Genomic DNA, 25,093 nt, shown 5'->3' with positions numbered 1-25,093 from the left:
AGGGGGCTTCCCTGGTGGCGCAGTGGTTGCGCGTCCGCCTGCCGATGCAGGGGAACCGGGTTCGCGCCCCGGTCTGGGAGGATCCCACATGCCGTGGAGCGGCTGGGCCCGTGAGCCATGGCCGCTGAGCCTGCGCGTCCGGAGCCTGTGCTCCGCCACGGAAGAGGCCGCAGCAGAGGGAGGCCCGCATACCACAAAAAAATAAATAAATAAATAAATAAATAAAAGAATGAGGGAATTCCCTGGCAGTCCTTTGGTTAGGACTCCACGCTTTCACTACCAAGAGCCCCAGTTCAATCCTGGTTGGGGAACTAAGATCCTGCAAGCTGCGCGTGGCACAGCCAAAAAAATTAAAAATAAAAATAAAAGAATGAGAAATTAAGAAACAAAGCAAACAAAAAGAAGTGACTGAGGATTTGAAAAAGAAGCGATTGGAAATTTGGGAACCCAGTTGCTGAAATGAAAGACTCCATAGATAAGACAAACTCTAGACGCAACTAAAGAGATAATTAGTAAATTGGAAGATAGTATTGAGGACTACAACCCAGTTTATAGCACAGAAGCATAAAGAATTTTTAAAAATAAATAGCTAACAGTACAGCCACTATGGAGAACAGTATGGAGGTTCCTTAAAAAACTAAAAATAGAATTACCATATGACCCAGCAATCCCACTACTGGGCATATACCCAGAGAAAACCATAATTCAAAAAGACACATGCACCCCAATGTTCATTGCAGCACTATTTACAATAGCCAGGTCACGGAAGCAACCTAAATGCCCATCAACAGACGAATGGATAAAGAAGTCATGGTACATATATACAGTGGAATATTACTCAGCTGTAAAAAGGAACAAAATTGGGTCATTTGTAGAGACGTAGATGGACCTAGAGACTGTCATACAGAGTGAAGTCAGAAAGAGGAAAACAAATATCGTATATTAACGCATATATGGGGAATCTAGAAAAATGGTACAGATGAACCAGTTTGCAGGGCAGAAATAGAGACACAGATGTAGAGAACAAATGTATGGACACCAAGGGGGGAAGGGGGTGGTGGTGGGATGAATTGGGAGATTGGGATTGACATATATACACTAATATGTATAAAATAGATAACTAATAAGAACCTGCTATATAAAAAAAATAAAATAAAATTCAAAAAAAGAAACCAAAAACCTAAAAATAGAGTTACCATATGACCCAGCAATCCCACTCCTGGGCATATATACGTAAAAGACAAAAACTCTAATTCGAAGAGATACACACACCCCAAGGTTCCTGGCAGCCCTATTTACAATAGCCAAGACATGGAAGCAGCCTAAATGTCCATCAGTAGATGAATGGATAAAGAAGATGTGGTATATATATATACAATGGTATATTATTCAGCCATAAAAAAATGAAATATTTCCATTTGCAGCAACGTGGATGGATTTAGATATTATTATACTAATGAAGTAAGTCAGACAGAAAAGATAAATATCATATGATATCACTTATACGTGGAATCTTTAAAAATGATACAAATGAACTTATTTACACAACAGAAACAACTCACAGACATAGAAAACAAACTTATGGTTACCAAAGGCGAAACAGGGGTGGGGGATAAATTAGGAGTTTGAGATTAACATGTACACACTACTATATGTAAAATGTAGGTAATCAACAAGGACCTACCATATAGTGCAGGGAACTCTACTCAATATTCTGCAACAACCTGTATGGGAAAAGCATCTGAAAAAGAATGGATATATATGTATATCTATAATGAAATCACTGTGCTGTATACCTGAAACTAACACAACATTATGAAGTGACTATACCCCAGTATAAAATAAAAATTAAATTTAAAAAATTTTAAAAAGAAGTTAATGAGGGGCTATATTTTAAAAGTGAACCCAGGGAAAGGCATTCGATACAAGAAATAAACGTGGGCCCACTGATTGATAAAACATTGTAAATCAGCTCTTGACTGTGAAGTACTGAGAGGAAGGAGCCAGCAGGCAAGTGAGAGTTTAGAAGTAGAACAGCAAGGACCTGTTCCCAGAAGTCAGGGGGTGAATGGTCTTCATGAGCCCCTTAAAAAAAAAAAAAAAAAAAAAAAAAAGGAGAGGGCAGAGAGCAGGGCAGGTCAGGATATGTCTATGGGGAAGGGAAAGTCACCGGCCTCACACCTGATGGCCTCTAGTTTCCAGTAATGTGAGAAGAAAGGTCATCTACTGAAAGGGAAGCAGACAGGGAAGAGGGCTGAAAGATGAGGATCAAGGTCAAAGACACCCTGAATGGGAAATGGATGAAGGAACCAACTCCAGAAGAGGGAAAGGATCACTTGAAAGCTTTGGCAGTCTGGTGATTTAGGAAATTTTGAATAAGCCGTGCCACCAGCCTTACTATGTATTGGTGTCATTTTCTCAGCTGTGCTCTGCAGCCTGCCTGTTGGAGCAGAGGAAACGGTGGAACTGATTCAGGATTCGCTTTCAGTGTGGGTTCATCAGGGTATGGAAAAGTGGAGTGAGAAAGTGAAGGTCATCGTGAGCCTTAAGTCCCGTGGAGGCTCTCAGGGATCAGAGAGCTCAACCAGGTCAAGGGGAAGCGGTACCAGGAGTGAGAGGATTGAGTCTGAGGTTGGAAACAAAGTACCTAGAGTTTTCAGGTTTCAAAAGTGGACTAATTCCAGGAGATTCAAGACCAGGGTGGGGTGTGGGGAGGGAGAGGAAGTGGGGAGGAGGTCAAATGGAGGTAAAGGTCATTGGAGGAGAAGTAAAAAAGGAATTAGGAGGCTGAGCCTGTGGCATTGAATGGGCTGTCCTTATGGACACTGAGATCATAGAGACGTGGACATGAGTTGGGATAAAGCAGAACCTGGAATGTGGTCCATGGTGTTCCAGGAAGTGAAGCTCCATGGGTGTCCAGATCACTGGTCTGTAACTAACACCAGTCAGCATGACCATGAGGCTAGAAAGCATGAGCCTGAAAGGAAGAGGGGCCCCCAAAGTGCCAAGGATTCTACAAGTGACCACTAACCTCCAGGAATTTTAATGGGCTTTTGACTTTTCTCCCAAATGGATTGATTAGTGAGTCTGAATATGCTGCCTCTTCAATACTGAGCTCTGTATCCTAAGGGAGGACATCTCTTGTACTTCATGCCAATAAGCTTCATGCCCAGCTTATCACAGATGTGTGCCAACCCACGGGGGCTGTGGTGTTTGCTACGTGACAGACCCTGGGCCACCTCTTAACCAGAGCCAGTAATCTGAGCAGTAATCACAGAATTCAGTAGTCCTCTCACACCTTTTCCCCAGGCTCCAAAGTCCAGAATCAGTCACTTGCTGACTTGGGTGATGATGGGAGGGCCCCATCTAATGGCCCTTTTGCAAAGTACAGGTGGAAAAAGACAGCTCTTCGATGCCCCTCTGCCCAGCGAAAGGAAGGCAAGGAGGGTGGAGGATAAACCAGCAGGCTCCAACTCGGAAGTAACTTCTTCAAGAGTGGAGGGTCATAGTGATAATAGTAATCATCAGCATCATCATGAAAGTGATGTGGATAACGGCTAGCGACGATGATGATAGTTATATGGCTATTTGCAGGAATATTTACTGAGCATGAACCCAGCATCCTGCTAACCTGTTGCAGCCATGATCATATTAAATTCTCACAACTATTATTATCCCCATTTTACAGCTGAGAACTTAGGCTTCACGAGAGCAAGTGGTCTGCCCATGATCAGAACTAGCAAGTGTCAGACCTGGAACTTGATTCTGGGTTAGTTTAGCCTCAAAGCACCAACTCTCATATGACGAATATGCTCTCTTTGGCTCTAAAAATAGAGTTATAAGACTATATGTGGAATCTGCTGCCTAGGTTTTTAAAGCCTGGTTGAAGGTTTAAATTTTCATAGTGAGGAAAGGGAAATAGTCCCTCCCATGTTATAGAAGCAATGTCCAAAAACAATTTTCTTTTCTCCTTCGAAGTTTTGCAGGGCAGCAAATATTCCTAAAAGGAATTGTCGTGGTAATGATATCCTCTGTCCTCTTGGGTTGTTAAAAACTCTATTAGTAGGAATTTTCTCAGAGGTTTAGAGCCTTATAAGGCAAGCTTATCAGCTGGAAGAGTCAGGGAAATTGCTTTCCAACCATGTGTTCAGTTTTTGTATATCTTCCAGTATGAGTGGTGGGACAGAGCTGGGTCATCTTGAGTCTGGCTCCAATCAGATACCTTGGGATTGGAAGGTGAGGATGTTCAGCCGGTAGCAGGATGCTGGTGGCACATACAGAAGGGGATAAAAATGATCAGATTCTGAGAAAAAGAAGATCTAGGTGGGAAAGAGAGAATGGCCCCAGAGATAAAGGCAAAGGAAATAAGTTAAATATAAATTGAGGCCAATGATAAACCAAAGGGCTCCTTGAAGGAACAAAGTTGAATCGAGAACTCTATTCCTAGAGCCCGATGTCTGAACAATTTATTTTCCCTACCTTTTAGTCCCCACGTGCCTTTCTCAGCTGAGATCTAATGCCAAAGGACATCTCAAAATACCCACAGCCAAAACTACTCAGCATATCTCTCCACGCAGAGAGAGAGACAGTTCTGCAAAAGCCTTTGTCCTGAACTGTTTATGGATTTTCCATAGTCTGGGCGAGACCTTGGATGTATGCCACCTGCCAACTGGCACAGACGCCTTCCAGTCACTGGGTTTGTTGTGACTTTCCCCTGTTTTGCACATTCATCCTGAAAACCTCCCAGACTTCTCTTAATGAAGATTTTAGTTAGGAGAAATTGCATTAGTGGGCTCATGTATTTCTGTCATTCCTTCCCAATTATGTTAGTGGTAAGTGAAGGTAGTACAGTAAACTCCTGTGTTTGTTATGGGCTGTGCCTGGGAGTCATAATGGACAATAAAATAATAAGTAATGGGCAGGACGGCAGCTCTAAAAACCAGGTCGGAAAACCCCTCCAGCGCCAGACAGGAAAATGGCTCCTGCAGTTACCAGGAAATCTAGTGAATTCAGCTGGCATTCACAGGGCTCCTGTTAGGTACCAGCACTCAAGCCTGATACCTAACATTTAGACTTGAGAGCATTGTGCTGTGTATTATCTCAGTCAACATTCACAACATCTCAAGGTAGATATGGTTATAATCAGTTTGCAGATGAGGGCACTGCTGCTGAGAGATGTTTAAATAAATTGCCCAAGGCCACACAATTAATAACCGACAAAACTGAAGTCCTCAGTCCTTTGATTGTGTGTTCTTTGTTCTTTCCACACTCCAACTCAGCTGCCAAGAAGCAGATCCTGTGGCCAGAGTGGACCTCAGTGGGAAGGCATCAGATGAAAGCTTTCTGCCCTAAACTGGCTATCTGAATTAATGGAACAGCGGGCGGTGGGGGATAAATGAGGGAATTATTCAGTAGTTTGGTTGAACAAGTCTTCAATGTGTAAACAAGTCTTACATAAGTTATGAAAAATGGGGTGGAGAGAAATGAGAGAAGAGAGTAACAGATAAAAATATTTTCTTTATCAAGCCTTGGGGGAAAACACTCTTTCCTCAAACACCCAACATGGTATTTCTCTCTCTCTCCCTTTTTTTTTTTTTATTACTAAGACAAGTGACCCTTTTTTTACCCAAACCCAAATTTGGATGCCTTCAAAGAGATGTTTGGAGAATGAAGCATTGAATTGACAACCACCTTTTCTAAAAAGCTCAAAGGAGCACCCTTATATTCAGCCACGTGGCCGTGAAGAGAAAAGGTATGTAAACGCAGGCTGGGGGCCCCTGGCCCACACTTGAATGACCAGGTGTAGAATAAGGACCCTTCTTTGCCTGGAAGACTGTACGTCCATCTCAGAAACATCTTTGAAGCTGAGCTTCATAATGGAAATGCTGACACAACCTGCTCTCAGCAGCCATGATATTAAACAGGCACGGAGCCAGCAGAAGTGGCTTGGAGCCAGGGAGGAGAGATTAGCATCACAAGTAAGAGATTTTAGGCTCTGAGCCAGGAGAGGTTTTCTTTTCTTTTCATTAAAAAAAAAAAGAATAAAAAGGAAGAGAGAAAGAACAAAAAAAAAAAAAAAAAACAAACAAACAGGAAAGGTGCAAGAGAACTCTTATTTAGCAACCCTTTTTCAGGTGGTTCTCCTGCGATATACAGATAAGCATAGAAACAAACTGCTGTCTGTCTGAAAATTCGGCAGTTGCTTGACCTTAAAACGGTCTTGGCAGAAACCCTTCCCACTGGCACCCCCCTCGGCTGTCCTTGGTTGGCCCCTGTGCAGAATGGGGTATGTTATCTGCATCAGGGAAATAGTGGCCAGCAAGGTCCATTTTTCGCTTGGAGTTGGAGGAAGCTCCATTTGAGCAAAAATTGGGTTTGCTACCTTCTTGCCCTACGGAGCTCTAGGAAAGAAACATGCAGGGGGTGGAAGCTTGTGGAAGCGGCTTCCCGGAATGGCGAGCATCAGTCATGGGGCCCAGTAAGACCTCTTGCAAGACAGCTTTTTTCTCACAAGCTGCTCCCGTGGGGTGCAGCCTTTTGAGATTTCGGGAGAGGGAGCCAGCCCCGGGATTTCATGATGCCGCAGAGCCGAGGTAGCATTTTGTAAGAGAGCCGTGGGACCGGCCAGCCCCATTCCAGGGCACGCACCAAGCACTGCTCAGAGCTGGACCACTGCAGACAGGTGGAGGTTCTCTGTTGCAAGTAACTCTTGAGACTGGACACCATGCCCAGTTTTCCTGTTAACAGTTTCTTCTGGCATTTTAGCTGCTTTCTCCAAAGCAGCGAAACTATTGATTGGTTGTGACTTTTTTTTAAACTTTTAACTTAAAAAAATATCAGACCTACAGAGAAGTTGCAAGAATAACACAGCGATTCTAGATTCACCCATGGTTAACATTTTTCTACATCTGCTTTGTCTCTCTCCCTAAATATTAACACATTATTATTTTTTCCAGAACTCTTTGAGAGTAAGTTGCAGACGTCATTGACCCTTCACCCTTAAAGACTTCAGTGTGCATGTCCCAAGAACAGGGACTTTCTCTTACATAACCACCGTGCAGTGATTAAATTCCGGAAATTTAACATTGATACAATACTGTTATCTGATATAGAGTCATATTTACATTTTGCCAATTGTCTTTTATAGTGAACAACCATAAAAACCTTCATGATTTGTGTTTTCATCCAGGCACGTACGTTACATTTAGTTGTTACTTTCTTTGGACTTCTTTAATCTGGAGCAATTTCTCAACTTTTCTTTGTCTTTCATGACCCTGGCATCTTGAAAAGCACAGGCCATTTGGGGGGATGTCCCTTTTTCTTGTGTTTTCCTGACTGTGTTCTCATGATTAGATTCAGACTGGCATCTTTGGTAGAAATGCTATAGAAGTGACATTGGGTCTTGGTGGACTTTCAAAATGTCCTTCCCCAACATGTGTGGCTTCCCTGTGTTATATTTTCTGGCCTTTGAGAAGACTGTGGCCTCCTTTCGTTTTCCCAGCTGTGTTTATCAGAGAGCTGGAGTTGGGGGCCCAGTGTGAGGGGTCTGTGTGGGCTGAGGGTTCAGGCTGACGTGTTCTAGGACTGAAGAAGGAATAGTGGCCGCCTGATCCAGAGTCCCCCTGGGAGAGGGCGCAGGGAAAATCCCGAAGCAGGAGTAACAGTGGACTTCTAAGGTGGCCTCTAACTTCTGCAAACTGCTGATGAAGCCCTAACAGGCTCACTTAGAGCAGAAGTGGGTCTGATGGGATTTGAGGGGAAAGAGGCCAAATTCCCTCCCTCCATTTGTCTTTTGTACCCAAGTTGCTGAGCTAGAGAATTCCATTTGGATGGTTTTCCTCCTAAATATTACGTCCATCCTATCTTCTTTTCAACTGCTTATCTCTTTTCTAGAACCATCTCTCACTAAACCCATCTCCCACAAAGCTGCCTGAGGGGATCCATTTAGACCCCAAATTGGATTATTTCACAGTGGCTTCCGTTGCCAGGGTGGAATTCCATCTGACCACTACTTCCCTCTACAGTTTCTTGATTTCATCCTCCCTGCCTCAAACTTATATTCCCCAAATACCACATGTTTATAGACTCTTCAGCATCAGCTGGAGGTTTATTAGAACCTCAGGCCCTCCCCCAGACCCACTGAACCAGACTTGCATTTTAGCAAGTTTCCCCAGGTGATTTATGTGCACATTAAAGTATAGGAAGTGCTATTTAGAACATGCTGGAAAGATCTTAAGTTGCCCCTCAGGCTCTTGCTGTCGTTGGTTTTGAGGCATGAGTCTCTAACTATTCTTTGACCTAGGGATTCAGCGTCTAAAATTTTGCAATAATTTTTCCTAATTTGCAGGAAGAAAGAAATTTCATGGATGGGATTTTTCTCAATTTTTCTTTTTCCTCACACAATTTTTTTTCTAAACTTTGACATCTGTTGCTACTTGTTGGCTAACAAGATGTCATCTGCTGGCAGTCAACAAAATGAACCAACTACCGGCAAACAAATGCTAATGTTAAAACTCAAAGTTGGTGATATTTAGCGCAACAGTTCAGTTCCAAAACAGCAAAAAATAAGAAAACAAAAAAATTAACTGTTGAGCTTTGATTATATATGAGACATTAAAAGATTGAAGAACGCACAGATGAATGAGATACACGTGTTACAGCCTTTTGCCCGCTACCTTGGGGACCACGTGGGCCCATCGTGCTGGGGAACTTAATGGGACCCAAGCAGTGGCCATCCTCTTTCTAGAGCCCTTGGGGTGCCACCAGTCCTGATTTACAGAGTTCAGTGAAATAAAAGACTTTTGCTGTCACCTGTCAAGTTTATTTCATCTTCCATGTCCAGACAGCTATCCAAACCAGAACATTTCCTCTGGATTCTCCAGTTTGATAGCTTTTAAAACAAAAATCACGAGTCTGTTGCCACTTGCTCGATTTGGCTTTACTTGGAGCAATTTCAAAAGCCTGGAGCTGAAAGATAATTGTTCAACCTTTCCTTGAGTGTTAATGACTTATAAGCCTCTAATTTAACCAAAGTAGCAACAGCTGAGACAAACCACTTATATAGGTAGTGTTTCCCCTGGCAAGTCCATCAGGGAGATATGCATTGGGATTTCTGGGAGGCCAAGGATTTAACCATAACCAAATGTTACCCCACATAATGAATTATACACGTTGTTGCTTTACTAAAAGGTGATCAAGAAGGGCTTGGCACAGCTTGGCATGACCTTGAAAGATGAGTTGGTGTGAGCCAGGCAGATAGGGTGGGGAAGAGCCAGGGTGTGGAAAGTTGAAATGGTGAGTTGTTAGGAAGCCTGATGCTCAGAGGGGTCAGTGGGGCATGCCTGGAGCAAGGAAGAGAGAAAGGAGGAACTCTAGGCAGTGTGCGTTGACAGGTAGAAGCAGGTATACTAATTCCATACATCTGTGTAGCATTTTGGAGTTTGCAAAGCCCCTTCACACCTGGTTACCTCACCTGGCCCTGACTGGCCCTGCTCACTTCCGGATGAGGAAATGGAGGCATGGAGGAGTTTCTAGGCTCACACAACTCATGAAACCAGGATTAGACCCAGATATTTTGACTCCTAGGCCCATTCCACCATAAACTATGTTCCAGGGGCAGTGAAGAAACCATGCTAGCATATTGGGAAGAAAACTCACGGGTGGGTGTATATAGGTGGATGGATGAATGGGTGGATGGATAGATGGATGGATGCATGATGGAAACCAGAATCTCAAGAGAAAAGGTATTAGGGATTCTGCAGTTGTCCAGGTGAGATAGAGAATAGAAGGTCTGTCAGGGAGATGGATTGGTGAGATATGGAGGCAGACATAGAGGGATTCATAGGACTACTGCCTGCCCTGACGTAAGAATACAAAAGAAAGAAGAGCCTAGGGTAGCACCCAAGTTTCTACCTTGGACCGCAAGAGGAAGGGTAGGCTCAAACCTTGGAGCCAAAGGGGTAGCGATGAAGACGATGAAAGTAATTTTGAATACATTGATTTTTTTAAAATTTTAATTTCATTGGAATATAGTTGATTTACAATGTTGTGTTAGTTTCAGGTATACAGCAAAGTGATTCAGTTATACATATACATATATCCATTCTTTTTAAGATTCTTTTCTGATACAGGTTATCCCAGAATATTGAGTAGAGTTCCCTGTGCTATACAGTAGGTCCGTGTTGGTTACCAATCTTATATATAGTAGTGTGTGTATGTTCATCCCAAGCTCCTGATTTATCCCTCCCCCCAGCGTTTTCCCTTTGGTAACCATAAGTTTTTAACCAGGTCCAAATAAAGTGGGCTTTACCTGCCATTAACCAAAATTCCAGAAACAGAGACCTAGGTGAGATAAAAAGGTGTTTATTGGATATTTGTTAACACTGTGGCCTGGGAGACACAGAGTCAAAGAAGCATTTGAATTGTGTTCCACTGGACTACAAAATGGGGGAGGCTTATGAAGGCAAAAGAAACACAAGGTTACGGTCAGCTACATGAATTGTTTCTCAAGAATTATAATTGGAGCTGGCAAGGACTAAGGGTGTTTGTTAAGTAGGGATTGGTTGGGGTCTGAAATGGTTGCATGGGGACAAAGAGAGACCTTGAGACCATAAGGTTGCAGCTGGCAGGTGGTGTTTTGAATATGGCTGGAGGTGTCCTTGGGTCAGGTACAGTTCAAAGAAAGTTCAAGTTCTCAGGGTGCAGAGACGTGTCTGAGACCAGATTCTCAATGGCCACCCGACTCATTTTTGTGCGCCTGAACTGTGATTGCTCCATTTTCATTTCCATTTGTCATCCCTGCTGTACGTCATCGCGTCCTCGCTGCTACCGGATGAGGGAGGAACTAATACTGCTCTTTACAGATGAGGAAAAGTGAGGTCTACTTGCCCTCAGCAGCAGCCCCAGGTCACCCAGCCGAGCAGCAGAGCCCAGGTCTGCTGACTCTGGAGCCTGGGCTCATCACCGCTGCACTATATTTCCTCTCTCTACGATTTTCTGACTCTGTTTTCCATAATAAAGAAGTAAACAGAAACGGCAGGCCCTTCCAGGGGCCTCGGGCCTAATTACACCATGACCTTGGGTAGCACTCAGGAAGCAGCCCCCTCCCATCTGCTGGCCCATGTCTGTCTTACCCACGCCTGGAGAGCTCCTTCTGGAGCCTTCCGGTCGGCTGCCTGGGGCAGGTCTATGGAGCTCAGCCAGAAGCCTTGCCTAGTTCCCCGACTTTGCCTTGGGAGGTATTTAGAACCAGTCCACACAAAAGGAAAAACCAAACAAAACACCACCTACCAGGAAAATGTAACCGTTTGTTCCTTGATTTTGTTTTTTCTGACAGTAGATGCAATCTATCACGGTTCCTAAGTGGGTTTGGGCCGGTGTCCATTCCATTGTGTTGCCCAGAGAGACACGCCAGGAATGAGCTAGAAGGAGACACAAGGCCCTGAAGCACCTCGGGACGCTTGTTTGGTGAACCAGAGAAGGAACCTCTGTGGCCTCTGGAGAGTACGGCTGCTGGCAGCCTTCGTGGGGGACTCTCCGCGTTGTTTTTTGACTTCCCAGTGTGGCCGCCCCACCAGGCACAGGCCTCAGCAAGCCACCCGCCTCAGCGTTTTAGTCCCTTCCTTTAAGACTGAGTCAGTAGCTTCTCAGGGAAAAGAAAAGGACAGGTGTCGGGCACATTACCTCTTGTGCAAAGGATTCATTGTTTGGACTCAAAAAAGTTTTCGAGAAGGACAGAATCAACGTCACCTTGACGTAGCAAACCTCACACGCTGAGGCTATTGAGGGCTGGCCCGTCGCAAGCCCGTGAGCATTTCCAGGTGAAATAGCCATTCGTCAAACTTGCAGGAAAACCAGCAGTTCTAGTTCCCAGAGGCCACCTTGTGAATTGAAATCAGAAGGAACAAGGAGAAATTGAAACTATTTTAAGCTCGGCTTCTGAGACTTATTTTAGGAAGCATTATTGATCATACTGCAGGGAAACTATACACATTCTTGGGTGTCAGGAGCCAGTATCCACATGTACCCATGTGACGTGTTGGCTTGATCTCATGACACAGCCTGTGGGTCCAAAGGGGGCTGCGGCCACAGGAAGAATTTGAATCGAGGCTGTTCTGTGCTGAAATCAGACCAAGCTTATGAAAAGAGCCTTGTTACAGCTGCCCTGGGAACTGTAACTTAGAAGCATTTTTGTGCCATTAAAGCCTTTTCAGTAAATGAATTGAGTCATAGCATTTGTGACCCTACTGGGTTGTTTTAATGTACTTTTCTGTTCCTTTCTTAATTAGTTACCATGATCAGAGCACCTGACGAGAACACTGCTTTGCCAATCCGAATCTTTTCCTCATCAGTCACCGTGTCACTTTGATTACCCAAATGAACCAGCGTTCACCATTGTTTTCCTGCATGGGACTTCAGGTCACAGCACGAAATGGTTGTCAACCCTCCACTGGCTTTACCAGCGCTCTTTCTAGACACAAATCCGGGAATTGAAAGAAGTATTCTTTCCCTCACAGGGAGCACACTGTGAATCCATATCTACTGTGTTATGTATGCCCTTTGACCCTTAGGTCTCCTCCCTGCCCCTTCCCCAGGCATCCTTTCCTCTTATATCTCTCTGTGTTCTCAGCCCCAGGTATGTTTATCAGCAGCTTTTTATTTTAAACTTCACTGATGAGCAGTGCCCTGCGTTGTTCCTGTCCTTCTGTCTCTACTGTTATCATCAGGTTCCTGCCTGTTTTTGAATTTTCTGCAACCTTTGAGGTGGGTGGAGAAAGGAAAAGGACAAATCTCCACCGCTGGCTGATGTTAAAGAAAAAGTTGTTGATGACACTTGGTGAAGACAGGCTGAATTCAGGGTGCTGGCGTGGTTGGGTTCTGAGTTGCAGACTGCCAACTTCTCCCTGTGTCCTCACATGGTAGAAGGGTCTAGGGAGCTCTATGAGGTCTTTTTTTGGGGGGGTGGGGGCCTTTTTTATAGGGTACTAATCTCACTCTTGAGGGTTCCACCCTCATGACCTAATCACCTCCCAAAGGCCCCATCTCCTTATACTGTTGCATTGGGCATTCGTTTTCAACATACGAATTTGGGGGCCGGGGGCGGGGGATACAAATATTCAGTCCGTAGCAATCCATAACTAATTATATATGCAAAGACCCTATATCCAAATAAGGTCATATTCTGAGGTTCCCGGTGGGCATGAATTTGGGGGAGGCACTAGTCAGTTCACTATGGGAGTATTGATTCCTCTTCTTATAAAGAAGAATCAACAATACCCTATAACCCAGCCATCCCACTCCTGGCTAAAGAAGTGAAAATTTGTGTACACACAGATGCTTTTAGCAGCTCTCTTCATAATTGCCCCAAACTTTAATGGGGGAATAAACAAATTGCTGTACATTCATACAATGGAATACTACTTAGCAAGCAAAAGGAATGAGCTTCGATTTGCACAACCACAGGATAAATCTCAAAGGCATAGTCCTGAGTGAAAAGAGCCAGTCTCAAAGTGTTAAAATCTATATGATTCCATTTGTAAGACATTCTTAAAGACAAAAACTGTAGGAATGGAGGACTCATGAGTGGTTGCCAGGGGTTGGGGTGTGGGGAAATTGTGATGATAAATTAGTTTCTTGGGGTGGTGAAACTGTTCTGAATCTTAATTGTAGTTGTGGTTGCAAGAATCTATACATGTGTTAAAATTCATAGAACTGTACACTCCCCCCAAAATCAATTTTAAAAAAGATTGTTTCAGAGGCAGGGAGTCCAAAATAAAAAACAAGGATCAACACCTTACTAAAGGTGCTGAGTTATTTTATTTTTTGTGAATGATGAGATGGCACTAGCTTTCATGTAAAGTTAATTTTTTTTTAACTTATTTATTTTTTTGCCTGCATTGAGTCTTCGTTGCTGCACGCAGGCTTTCTCTAGTTGCAGCGAGCAGGGGGCTACTCTTCATTGCGGTGCGTGGGCTTCTCATTGCGGTGGCTTCTCTTGTTGCGGAGCACGGGCTCTAGGCACGCAGCCTCAGCAGTTGTGGCTTGCGGGCTCCAGAGCGCAGGCTCAGTAGTTGTGGCGCACAGGCTTAGTTGCTCCATGGCATGTGGGATCTTCCCAGACCAGGGCTTGAACCCATGTCCCCTGCAATGGCAGGTGGGTTCTTAACCACTGCACCACCAGGGAAGCCCCTAAAGTTAACTTTTAAACTTTTGTCTCTCCTCATAGAAAACAAACTTACGGTTACCAAAGGGGAAGGGGAGAGAGGGATATATTAGAAGATTGGGATTAACATATACGTACTACTATATATAAAATAATCAACAAGGACCTACTGTATAGCACAGGGAACTGTATTCACTATCTTATAATAACCTATAATAGAAAAGAATCTGAAAAAGAATATATATATGTAATTCCTCCTTGCTGAATTTGGACTGGAGTGCTTCTTGTCTGATACATACCTTTTACTACTTATTACTTTAGTAACAGATTATATCTTATATGGTGCTGTTAATTAAATCTTGCATTGAATTGAGTCTTCTACAAAATCATAAGGCCCCTTGAAAATGGAGCTTATCTCACACATTTTAAGAGGCACAGTGTTGACCACATAGCAGATGCTTAATAAGTATTTGCTGATTTATTGATTGCTGTAAGCCTAGTCTCTTCTCTTCAGAGCACTGTCGTTAAGTAGGTCCACCTTCAGAACAAATAAGTTACCCAACTCTCTATTCTGGGGATGGAGGTGGGAAAGAAGCAGAAATTTTTTTTTTTTTTTTTTTTTTTTTTGCAGTACGTGGGCCTCTCACTATTGTGGCCTCTCCCGCTGCGGAGCACAGGCTCCGGACGCGCAGGCTCAGCGGCCATGGCTCACCCAGAGTTTGTGCTCAGGATTGTCTTTTACTATGAGTGAGAAGGGAGCCACTGGAGCATTTTGAGAAAAGGAAAGGCCTGATCTTCCATTTTAATGGCATCATTCTAACATTTGTGTGAGCCAGAGGGATGTTTCCAGTAGTATCCTTGAAATATTGAAGATGGCTCATGAACGTAGTAAAGGCAATCTGAAAACTGCAGGGCTTAGGCACTATTCATAAAAGGCAAAAAGTAGAAATAATCCAAATAACTGATGAATAGATAAACAAAATGTGGTATATCCATATATTATTCAACCATGAAAAGGAATAACGTGCTGATATATGCTACAACATGGATAAACCTTGAAAACAATATGTGAAATGAAAGAGGTCCATCACAAAAAGCCATATATTATATGACTCCATGTATATGAAATGCTCACAATAGGCAAATCCATAGAGATAGAAACTAGATTAGTGGTTGCCAAGAGATGGGGAGGGGGGAATGAGGAGTAACTGAATGGGTACAGGGTTTGTTTTGGAGTGATAAAAATATTCTGGATTAGACAGTGATGTTGGTCGCACAACCTTTTGAATATATGAAAAGCCACTGAATTGTGTACATTAAAAGAGTGAATTTTATAGTACATGAATTATATCTCAATTTAAAAAATAAAGGATTTAGGCTTTTGGAAACTGGTACCAGGTAAATGTCTTTTTCTCTCTGCTCTTTGCCCTGTCACTCAGGTAACACACAGCGCTACGTGAATTTAATTCTGTGAAATTGGTCAATATAAATGCTCACCGGAATAATTTTTTTTTTTTTTTTTTTTTTTTTTGGGTACGTGGGCCTCTCACTGTTGTGGCCTCTCCCGTTGCGGAACGCAGGCTCCGGACGCGCAGGCTCAGCGGCCATGGCCCCCCGGCCCAGCCGCTCCGCGGCATGTGGGATCCTCCCGGACCGGGGCACGAACCCGTGTCCCCTGCATCGGCAGGCGGACTCTCAACCACTGCGCCACCAGGGAAGCCCCCAGAAATGTTTTTAAAGAGACCAAAGAAGACCATCCTTTTTTATCTCTATCTTAATGGCAATGGAGAAGACAAGTCGCATATTCTTGGATTGGATCAGATAGCTTATGTATTTGTGAAACAGTCACCATTGAATTGTGTAGGCGTGAAAATGTTCTCGGTGGGAATACCAGTAGAGATGGGGTAATGAAATGATGGTTGTCTTTGTCAATAACTTGGACTATTTTTTTTCCCAGCCATAAGTGCTTTTCAGGCTCTCCCTACCAGGTATGGTACTGTTAGAGAATAATCAATAGAACCATGAACCGACTCTAGCCCCATATGCCTAATGTATGAACCAGGGACCCGTATCCCCTGCCCTGCACCAAACCACTTGTCCACTTTGCAAATCCAGAGCACTGAAATGAAAGCACTGTTAAAACAATAATTCTGCTTCCAGTGTTCCTTCTTGCTGAAACTATTCTTTGTTAGTCAATTGCCTCCCCCTGAAACGTCCCAAGTGCAGCGAAAAAAAGTTAGAGCAGAACAGCAGCTTAGCTGGGATTCTTTGTCCCTTTAATCATATGTGAAGCATAAAATGAGACGACTGATAGACTTTTCTCAAAATCCCTACTAATCAGCCACCTCTACCTTGCATCCTTGGTAGTTTGGACAGATGGCAGGAAGATAAATCCACACAGCTACTAAGCTTGGATCTTCCCCCCCCCCCATTTTTTTTTTAATAATAGAGTTTATTTTTTAGAGCAGTTTTGAGTTTATGGAAAAATCGTGCAGAAAGTACAGACAGTTCCCATCTAAACTTGGATCTTAAACCACAAACTTACTGTTATAGAGAAAGGGGTTGCTGAAGCCATGATTCCCAGGACTGTGGATTTCTGAAAAGCCACTGTACACAGTGCTCTCCCTGGCTGGGCTATCACAAAATCCAGAAACATCTAAAAGCAAAACGAGAGATTAAATTAAATCTAGAAAGACACCCCTGTTCAAGGAAGAAATCTAGTGCGTCGTTAAAACACATTCCATATTTATCAATGTACCTTTCCCTCTGAGTTACAACCACATGACTCAGCATCTGTCTGTATTAAATATGGGGCATGTCCCCTTCTCCATCTCACCCACGCCCATGTTTACCCTCCTGGGAAAACCTTTTTTAAGAATGGAGTTATTAATGGCTACATAATAGTTCATCGAATGGATTTATCATAATTTCCTTGGCCATTCTCCCATACTGGGATATTTTGACTGTTTGCTTTTTTTTTTTTTTCCCCCTCTCTCTCTATTTTTTCTTGCTGTTACATTAATGTTACGGTGAAAATCTTAGTACATAAAGCTTTTCGTTTATTTAATATTCTTAAGATGAATTCTCAAAGCTTAAATTTACCAGGTCAAAGTATATGGAGATTCTAAAGATGCTTGATACTTAATGTTCCTAATGCTTTACAAAAAAGGGAAAATTACTCCCTTTTCATTTTGGAATCTTTAAGATAGTTTTTACTCAGGAGATTTGCCTTCTCATTGTAATATTGCTTCGTTCATATTAAAAGGAGTTTGTTTATTGAGTGTTCATTGTGTAGTTGGGGGGTGGAGTTCGGAAGAGTCAACCAGATTGGCACTGAAATCCATTACAGATGATTCGTGGGTGGGTATGTCTCTGATAAATAACCACAGATGGGAACATTATTAGAAGGGATATAGGGGAAGTACCATATTTGACTCCCAAACCCAACTCCCATCTCAAAAAGGGACAAATTCCGCCCAAGAAGCTCCCAAGAGCATGAAGGTGCACAGCACCTGTGTCAGGTGAGATCCTGGTGGAGCTTTGGCTTAATGTATCAACATTAAGACGTATCTCGTCCTAAACTATCTCAGCAGATCTCTTATTCCACCTCAAAGAGCTGGTGGTTGGACCAGAGTTCTGGCAGCCGCTGCCGGTGCGGCTGCCACTGGGGAAGCCCCAATGAATAGTTAATCTTGCTGTTTTCCTTTGGGGCCTGGCTAAGCCTCTGTTTGTAATAGTGTTGGCTTAATTCTGGATCATGCCCTAAACTAAGGGTGAAGATGACGCTGTTTTACCCCCGCTGTGGCCTCTGATTACGCTACGTCGTGACCACTGCCACTTCCTGTTTCCCTGCTGCAGCCCCTCTGTGCACCACCCACGTCAGCTGCATGTGGGTGAAGGGACAAAGAACAGGATGTAGGAGCCTAACATGACCCGCAAGTCACTCAACATCACCGACATTTTAACCGGAAAGAATTCTAGTGGTCATGTGGGTCACTTGATCTCAACCACACTGGGGCCATAGATCTCCCTGATAATCAGATGAAAGTGCTCCAGACCCTGTCTCCAGAAAGAAAGCATCTCCTCAAATGTTGCATACAATTCCAGGATATTTCACAGCCCCCTGCTACCCATCCAACTAGATGACGCCTTTTATTCTGCAGATAAGGATATGGAGACCCAAAAGAGGTGCTGGGTCCCGCCCAAGGTTACACAGAGGTGATAACTGAATTCAAACTCAGCTGTCCTGATTCCCAGTGTGGGATCCATCAGCCAATACTGTGAGGTTTCCACTCTATGTTGAGCCCTATATTGGGAATTATAGAAAGTTAGGGTGCTTACCAGCAGAGAAATAGAACTTGGGTTCATGAGAGGAGTCTGAGATCAATCAGTAAGCAACATTCATGCATAGGTTCTTCTTTGGAAAGTAGAAGCCGATGTCTTCTGGTAATTCAGCAGTCATGTATTGAGCACCTACGAGCATCTCCTAAAGGCTCTTAATCATTGGGAGATTTATTATTTATTGGAAATTAAGACTCTTTGTAATCTCAAGCCTGAAGAAGATGTTGAGGTCCTCAAACCGATTTTTGTGTAGCTTTTTTGTTTTCAGGTCCTCACCCTGAAACGTTGACTGCAAAGGTGCTTGGTATTTCATGGACTTGGATGCAAGAATTAAGTGTCATATTGAAGAAGGAGTCCAGAGTTGGAACTGAAAGCTACCTAAGTAGATTCTACTGCAGCCTCAGCAGAAAAGCTCCAAGTCATTGGGGAGTTCCCAATAATAGCTTCTCAAGACATACATTTTTCGGTAGCAGGAAGAGAACCAGAGTCCGATTTCATCTTTCTGGAAAGAAATAGGAAGTACTTTTGATGGATATTTATCTTCTCTGTTGGGTGCCAAGCGGCAGCCTTTTATCCCTGGAGGAGTCTGGTTGTGAAGCCTGGAGACTTGCCCTGAATCTGAGCTTCTCTACCGACGGGCTGTGTGACCGCAGGCAGCTCTTTTACTTCTTTGAGCCTTGGTTTTCTCATTTGAAAATTGGAAATAATAATACTATCCTGACCATGTAGTTGTTGAGTCAACATAAATGACTCCTCTCCCTAGCTTGACAGTCTATTCTTTCTTTTGTAGCAAATATTTTCTTCCATCTTGTATTTTGGGGAGTAGCGTCCCAGTCTGTCTCTCCCACTAGATGTTAACTCATTAAGGGCAGGAACTCAGCCCTTCTTTTCTTTGCAGCCCCCAAAGCCAAGGGTGCCATTTTGTATGCAATGGAGGTATTAGTTGGGGCCCAATTGGGAGGCATAAACCACACAATAATTTGAACAGGGAGAGTATATAAGTAATATAAGGAATTATTAAACTTTGATTGGAGTAACCATAAAGATGTAAAGAGAAGTCAAAGGCTGAGGGAGTAGACACAAGCAAGAACAAACTCTAAAGGGGTCCACCTCCATGGCTGGAGTTCAAACCTCCTTGCAGGAGTTGTGGTTGTAGCCCACTGGATGGCAGAGAAGTTTGCTGGGTTTCCTGGACCAGAGCTTGTCCACAGTTGCTGGGCAGCAGAAAACAGCCCTCTGGGTTCAGGTGAGATGAGACTGGTGGGCAGGTATATAGGGTCAGGGCACCACTGGCAGTGAGAGGCCTGGCACACATGGTGCCTACATCAGGAGGGCCATGGTGAAGGCCAGGACTCCGAGGTCACCAGGCAACTGTGCACTCCGGGCATGCAGCTGGGACAGAGCAGCACTGCATGTCCCCCGTTCCCCACGCCCCCGCCCCAACAGATTCTGCAGCAGGAATTAGATTCAAACCAGGAAGAGAAGCACCCTTCTTCCTGCAGGGTCCCTCTAATACATGGCTTAGTGTCCTACTCGCTGTCAAGGAGAAGTGCTTACAGGGTCCAGTCTGTTATCTCAGAGCAGAGACTTAAGGGTGAACTTGGAGCAGAGGGCAATAATGTAATAATGTGATAATGGGTGATCCAAAAGTATTTGAATTAAATTAGGAAAAGCCACCTAATCTGTCAATAACTCCCTTAACCCCTGTTCATTTTCCCTTCTTTCAGTCCCATAAATTTTACCACCAATAAATGTCAAAGCTCTCTAACTTCTCTTGTAATTTACTCTCTAGCAGCTCATTTGCCTCTGGGGTGTTCTGTTCTGTTTTGTTTTCTTAATGAGGCACATGTCTTCTCTTGCACACACTTTAAAAGAGACTCATGCGAAGAGAGAGAAACACACAAACACCCTGAGACCCAGTGTTTCATTTCACAACTTATTTCTCCACTCAGCCTTGAACTTACTTTCCTTCCTCTCTCCATTCCATTTCAAAGCAATCAACCTGTCCCTCCCAAACACATTGAGAGTGTCCCCAAGCTCTTGACTTCAACTGGCCATGGAAGGAATCAGAGCTGGTCCAGGAACCAGTCTTTCTCTGCCTTTAAGGAAAATGCAGTGGCCTCCTCAAATCAGACTGGGGAGTTAATCTCCTTGAATAAATCTGAAGAGTCCAGTATCTAATCATTAGAGAAGAAAATTGGTGACAGAGCAAACAGCAGACTGGGCAGATAATAACCAGCACAGATATTATTCAGAAAGCATTTGGAAAGGACTAGGAGTTTCAACTTGTAAAGAGCCCTCCAGATGCTCTCCTGTGGGAGAGTGTGTTATTAATAGGCTCCAAATTTGTGTCAAGACAATGTTCTTCGGCATCAACCACTCTGTTCTTCCAAAATATTTCATTCTTTTCTGGAGAGTCAGATTTAATTAGTGTTACTGGATGATTCCCCTGTAGGAATTAGCTAAACAGTGAGATAGGGGTACAGTTAAGACTTTCTCCAAGGATGAAGTGATTTGCAAACTTAATCTGTTTACTGTCCTTCAGAAGTGAATCCCTTTAGATCAGAAAAAGTGGCAATGGGAAAAAGTAGAGGAACTTAATCTTTCCACTAGAGTGTATATCTATATATGTGGCTGTCTTACATATTTCTTTGCAAGTGATGGACATTCTGGGCCAGTGGAACCAAGCATAGCTTGGCAAGAAGCCATCTCAGTGCTTGTTCAAGCTCCACCTTCTTACCACTGTGTGTAACAAGGAAATCATGCTCTTAAATGATCAAGAATAAGAGAGTGGGTAAATGGGATTATGGACAACCTTTATTTACTTCTTTTTTGTTTATCTGTATTTTCTTCAATGAGTGTGTGTTATTTCTGAAATTAAATATATGTAAACATTGTAATGAAAAAAAAACCCCACATTTTTCTTCTCTAAATCTCAGGCTGTATTACTGCTTTTTGTCTCCTATCTACCCAGAACCTTTTTAGCCTCTTCCCTCCCCCTGTTTAGATTAACTGCCAAAAATCAGCAGACTTCCTTTTTGGAAGAGACTTTTGGAAGAGATTTATTTCTTCACTCTTGAACTACTAAAAACAGCCTGTTTTTCTTCTTCCCCTAACCAAGTGGTGATCGATGCTACACCTGCCTCTGATGTGACAAAATGTAAGAGATGAATAAAAACTTTTCATGATTCTTGCACATTCGGGGGCAGCGTAAAGCTCTCCCCGGGGGCACTGAGCCATGTGAAGATGCTCTGTGGGGAGTTATCCCGCCGCAGGCACCGTTGGGCCAACTTGCAGGCACCTTGAGGATCTCACCCACTATCACTAACCTTTGATATTGTTGCTCTGCTCTTTCAGATTTTTGACAATGAAGCCAAAGATCTGGAGAGAGAAGTCTGCTTTATCGATATTGCCTGCGATGAAATTCCAGAACGTTACTACAAAGAATCTGAGGTGAGCAATAGATGGGGTGACGTGTGGAAGAGAGTCATTCAATCATTCATTCAACAAACAGTTATTAAGTCCGCCCTGACCTGGGACACTTCCAGCTGTCTTTGTGTTGATTCAGTTTGCTTTCACATCTTGCTGGACTCTTTACTGCGAGTCTCAAAATGAAGTCCCTACTGCTTGGGGCCCGTGGTTAACCCTGGCTGCCACTCAATTTCAATGTAGTCTTCCTATCTCCCCAGCTCTGCCATCAATCTGGGCAGCAAAATACTCACAAGGCTGAACCGCCCAACGATAACTGGCCTAAAAAACGCAGCAGCCACCTCTGGCTTCCTGTTTGGCCAGGCCTGGGCCCAGCCTGTCTCCCCCGCCTCTGCAGGAGCTGTGTTTTAGTTGCACCTTTGGGGTGTAACACAAAGAAAATGCTCCATCGATCCTCCCTGAGTGCACATTGAAACTTGGACAGCTCAGCTCTGCACAGAACCTTTCTCTCAAAACCAGAAGTGCCTTCATGCAGCCCTCTCCTTTTTTTCGTCTTGACTAAGAATAAATTTAAGAGAATACGTTTCTGTATGACTCCCACCTACCAGAATCCATCGTGTGCCTCAGTGCGAACTTTCTATTTTACTGTTAGTGCAAGTCCCCATTTGTATCCTGTTAGTATTTTATTAATGGCTGCTGACGGAGCTTGGGTGACCCCCTTGGAGATAACGTCCCAGCCCTGCAACGACAACAGATGCTGGGCTATTTTTGTTGTTTAGCCCCATTCAGCCAATCACAATGTGTTTGGAGTTGGGGCCCCAGTCTCGTCCTTGAGCTGTAACACATGGACCTTGAAACTCTTCCCTCAGCTTCGTTAAGGCTGATTTAAGACATAATAAATAAACCCGGTAAAAATGAATTCTACCGTGACACACACTGGGCTCCCAATGTGGTTCAGATTTTTTTTGCTTCCACCTTTTGGGATTTGTTTGGATATCAGAGTCTAACCCAATGTTAGCAAATGCTTAGCTGCTTAATTGCAGGCATGGGCTCTGCAGCTGCTGTCTCTGTAAAGTCGGGGAGAGGCTGATGTGAATTACTCTTGGTGGGACTCAAGGATGAGCTTTTGAACGTCATCAATTTACATTACACTCTGCAGCCAACCACACTTGTGAATTTTCAGAAAAACAAAATGAAATGCTCTCTGTATAACTGTGGACCTGCTCAAGTGGAGAAACTTGGCCTCCCCTTGTCTTAGAGGAGGTACTTCTGTGGTTTCGTCTCAAGGCCACCAATACTTATGGGGCTTCAGTGATGTGCAAAGCATCATGCAGGGCATTGGGTGAAGCTGTCGCCCGGTCGCTTCTGTGGCTCCTTGGGCCTGGGGGGCTGCTGTCTTACCTGGACGTCCTGGCCTCTTTGGTAGCTCAAGCCTTCTAGAAAGGCAGCGTTGCCAGAAAACTCTGAACTGATTTCAGCTCTTCCTCTTAGATAGCTTTGGTGTGGTCCTGCCTGGCACTCAGGGAGTTCCCTTCTGATTCGGAGGAGAGTCTTGGGACAGATACGGAACACTAATGACGAAGTCAACAAGTCTCATTTCTAGTCTTCGTGAACCTGACTCATCTCCCTGTGCCTTGTGCTCCCGAGAACTACCACTGGAAAGCGTTTTCTCATTGACACAGATATTCAAGGAGCATTTTTTCATGCTTCACAGTCATTCATTTTCCTGGGTCATAAAATATTCTTTTCTAGATGCAGTTTGACCAAGGAAATGAGAGGGGAGTAGTCATTCATCCAGTAAATATGTACTGAGTGCTCACTGAGTGTCACAGACAATATTTAGATGGGGACGTGGCAATGATCAGAAGAGACACTGAGGGTCTCTTCCCGCACAACATTTCCAATCTAGCAGGGGAGCCAAACAACAAAGAAATAACTGCATGAGCACATACAGAGTTGGAAGTCACAGGTGCCATGAGGAAGCTTGCAGGGAGAGACCATGATAGGGAAACTGAATTTAAGAGGATGGGATCAGGAAAGATGCTCAGGAAGAAATGACCTGCTGGGACCCGCAGGATGAAAAGAGCTGGGGGACAGTGCTCCAGGGGGAGGTGACAGCATGCATGGGAGTCCCAAGGTGATACCTGTGAGGAAACCAAGGAAGGTTAGTGTGGCGGCAGCAGCGGAAACAGAAGGAAGAATTGCACAAAGGGAGGTTGGAAAAGAGGGTGGGGCCATGTTAAGACGCTTAGATTTTATTTACATGCAGTAGAATGCCTTCGAAGAAATTAAAGCTGGGGCATCATATGATCTGATTTGTGCTTTTAAAAGGTTGCTCTGGATGGAGAAGGGACTGGCCGGGAGCAGAGTGGAAGTCAGGAAACCGCTGAGGCCATCGGAGTTGTCTGCATTGTTGGTGATTGAAGTTATAGGACAGCTTGAAGTGGAGGGCTGGGAGCAGATGGCTGGGAGGTATATTTTGAAGAGAGACTTGGCAGGGAGCGGCCGTGGACTGGGTGTGAAGGTGCGACAAGAGGAAGAGTCAGGATGCCCTTAAGGTTTACAGCTTGGGCAACAGATAGATGGGGGTGAGAAGAGGAGTGGATTTGGGAGAAAGATGGATGGATTTTGTGATGACAATGAGACATCTAGAACAAATAGAAATGGGTCTGGAGATTAAATGAGAGATCTGGGCTGGAGACAAATTGGAGAATATTTGGGAAATAGAAGAATTAAAAGTCCTGACGCTGGAGGAGAGTGGGCAAGCATAAAGTCTACTGGGAAAGGGGTTCGGGTCCGAGCGTTAAATTTAGGACAGCACCATTTGGAGATCAGGAAGAGGATGAGGAGGCCCCAGGGATCTACAAAGAATTGGCCAGAGAATTAGAAGGAAAACAAGGAGCGAGCACCAAAGAATGCAAGTTTCAAGAGAGGAGAGGGATTGGTTATGCTTAATGCTGGTGAGAGATCAAATAAGATGAGAATGGAAAACTGTCTGTAAGAGCAGTGGTTTTCAGCTGGGGGCGATCTTGCCCCACAAGGATGCTTACAATGTCTGGAGAAATTTTTTTTTAAGATTTATTCATTTTTAAGATTTATTCATTTTGGGGCTTCCCTGGTGGCGCAGTGGTTGAGAATCCACCTGCCGATGCAGGGGACACG

At 43.9% G+C, this 25,093-nt stretch overlaps 1 protein-coding gene across 1 annotated transcript in view; it reads left to right on the top strand.

The window, feature by feature from the left end:
* PITPNC1 (phosphatidylinositol transfer protein cytoplasmic 1) overlaps positions 1-25,093 on the top strand; it is a 136,168-nt gene that overhangs the window by 72,546 nt on the left and 38,529 nt on the right. The window contains exon 6 of the mRNA XM_055089801.1: positions 21,860-21,955. Coding sequence (XP_054945776.1) covers positions 21,860-21,955 — 96 coding nt within the window. The remainder of the gene's footprint in view (positions 1-21,859; positions 21,956-25,093) is intronic.

This window comes from Physeter macrocephalus, chromosome 14 (genome assembly GCF_002837175.3).
Source record: "Physeter macrocephalus isolate SW-GA chromosome 14, ASM283717v5, whole genome shotgun sequence".
NCBI lineage: Eukaryota > Metazoa > Chordata > Mammalia > Artiodactyla > Physeteridae > Physeter > Physeter macrocephalus.
The sequence above is the reverse complement of the archived record's forward strand: the minus strand, read 5'-3'. Positions and strand labels throughout refer to the sequence as shown.